General features: G+C 30.9%; 1 protein-coding gene across 1 annotated transcript in view; it reads right to left on the bottom strand.

The window, feature by feature from the left end:
• LOC122267961 (uncharacterized) overlaps positions 1–2,500 on the bottom strand; it is a 320,344-nt gene that overhangs the window by 283 nt on the left and 317,561 nt on the right. Inside the window, exons 7-8 of the mRNA XM_086550668.1 lie at positions 1,930–2,083; positions 1–897 (exon numbers count right to left, since the gene is read on the bottom strand). The exon at positions 1–897 is cut by the window's left edge and continues 283 nt beyond it. Of these exons, the coding sequence (XP_086406794.1) occupies positions 796–897; positions 1,930–2,083 (256 nt within the window). The 3' untranslated portion in view covers positions 1–795. The remainder of the gene's footprint in view (positions 898–1,929; positions 2,084–2,500) is intronic.

The following is a 2,500-nucleotide window of genomic DNA, read 5'->3' as shown; positions in this document are numbered from 1 at the left end:
AAACATCTTAGACTAATGTGTGTTAAAGGCATCATACATTTGTGAGTGTCAAGACATTGTACAGCTATTGTGTAACAGGTAAGGAAAATAGACATTTCAATGACCCTACTTTCCTATCTTGGTTTATGATTATTGTCACAGGGAGACTGAAGGATGGGAAGATGTATCTAATGTGTTACATTATATATATTTATATGATATGACTGATGAGTTGGTGCAACACCTGACATTTTGATTATGTTGTTATTAATCCATGGTGAGACTGACATTTTTTTTTTCTTTGTTATTATCTGATATAAGTTTTGGGTACTTTATATGGCGTTCATGTACTGCCGATTACTTTTATATCTATTTCTTTCACTGTTAAAGGAAGAAAGAAAGAAGGAAGATGTGTCTGTGTAGGTGATGAATGCGGTAATTAGAAAAAAAAAAAAAAGGGAAAAAAATCTCATAATCTTATGAACATTTATGAGACCTATGAGATCTTTACATGAGATGAATGAATGTATGGATGACAAAAAAAGTGTGAAAGCTCTCTGGGCTGTATCAATGATAACTACATACATTCTAGCATAGTATATCTTCATACTAATAAAACAAACTTTTGTTGTTGTTGTTTTTTTCCTTTTTCTCAAAATATTCACAATGTTTACGATAACACTGGTTTTAGTATACTTGATATTTCACTTTTCTTATCAATTATTATTATTAACATTTCTATATATAGATTTTTGTCTCATATCTGACCTCCTCGAAAGTCACCATAACAGATCCCAAGAATTTGTAATCCTGTCTTTACTGGACTTCCATTTTGGCTCGAACTTTGGCGTGGATCTTCTGGAACTCACACGATGGTGTCTCCTCGTTCTCCACGTTGCCCTTTTCGGCCTTTTCCATCTGTGGCGGAAGAATTTTGCATCTGAGTCGCATGTATTACACTGTCTAGTAAATGTGAAAAATGGCATAGTTTCATGTGATGCAGAATGGCCTGTTGTTGAAGTTAATTGTAAATTGTTAGCTTATGTATTATTGGCACGGAGAAATTTCTCTTCACTGCACCATTCCTACAAGGCATGAACTTCAAAATATGGAATTTTAATGGTTTTGGAAGGGATTCCAATAATCAACCCATTGACGATAGTGATTGGACTGTTCCCTATGGTTTTGTTTAATTCATTTTAATTTTCTTAATACTTAGATAATTCTTGGAGTGCCTAATCCCTAAGGAGTCAATTATGAGATCTACCTGACCTTGCCTGCTTATTCCTTTCCTTGAATTTTTGGAAAAATAAGTTTATATTTCTGTTATCATTTTTATTGTTACTAGTGCTATCACTATTGTTATCATTATATTAATCATTATATTAATGACTTATAATAATAACTAAAAATAAAATTGAAAATGGGATGGGGTAAACAGGCAAGGTCAGGTAGTTTTACTAAGAGACTCCTTGGTGTCTAAGCCTTTGTACTGCCATCTATGTGTTAAAAAAAAAAAAAAAAAAAAAAAAAAAAAAAAAATATTATATATATATATATATATATATAAAACCACACTGGACAGTGCAGGTATTTATTCTGTTAATGGGTTAAAATAATGGCTCTCTCTTTTATTAGAAAAACAGGGACAAAAATATTCTGTATGAGAAATCTCTTCTCTCAAGAAATGAAATATATGTGGCATAGCTCTATTAAAAATCTACTTATTGTGATTGCTTGGTTTAGAAAGATATTTACATGACTATGAAGAGCATCTTAATATGATAAACAAATGAAAAAGAATAATAAAGAAATAAAACATGAAATCAGTTAACCGGCTAACTTTGAAGCAAAATCGTTCCGATACCAATTCTCAAATAGGCACAAAACAGGTAATTGTCATTCATCCATGACCCCTATCCAATCCAGACAAAAACCGTTTGCACAAACCTGTTCTATTTTTTGAGCTCTCTCGTCTAGTGCCTTCTGGAAGGGGGTCATCTCCGCTTGCTTCTTCTCCTGCTGTTCCCTTAACACCTTCTTGTCATTGTGTTTCTCCATGGCCTTCTGCAGCTCTGTCTTCTGGTTTAGCACATTCAACCCCCTGCAAGACACATGATGCTCATCAGGAATAAACTCCATTTTTTAAACCACATTCATCTTTAAATATCTAAATATTTCAGTGCCTTTTTTCTTCTTTTTTTTTGTAACAGAATTAACAGAATTAACTATTAATATTAATAGTATATAATAATACTAATATTAGAATTAACTATTAAAATATAATATTATTAATTAATTATTAATATCAATATTATAAATATTAATATCATTACGAATAAATAGAATTAACAGCTGAAGATCACTGAATCTCACATATCAAAATAAATTGGCATACATCACACAAATGTTAAGATTTTTCTTTCTATTGAACATTATATCTTATGAGAGTGTAAGTAAAAATAAATTGAAGAAATTCATATTGTTTGATTTTCTCTTTAAAAGAACCATTTGTTATAAA

Source organism: Penaeus japonicus, unplaced genomic scaffold (genome assembly GCF_977035675.1).
Source record: "Penaeus japonicus unplaced genomic scaffold, GWHDUDI00000001_assembly GWHDUDI00000024, whole genome shotgun sequence".
NCBI classification, from domain to species: domain Eukaryota; kingdom Metazoa; phylum Arthropoda; class Malacostraca; order Decapoda; family Penaeidae; genus Penaeus; species Penaeus japonicus.
This window is presented reverse-complemented; position numbering and strand designations above follow the sequence as displayed.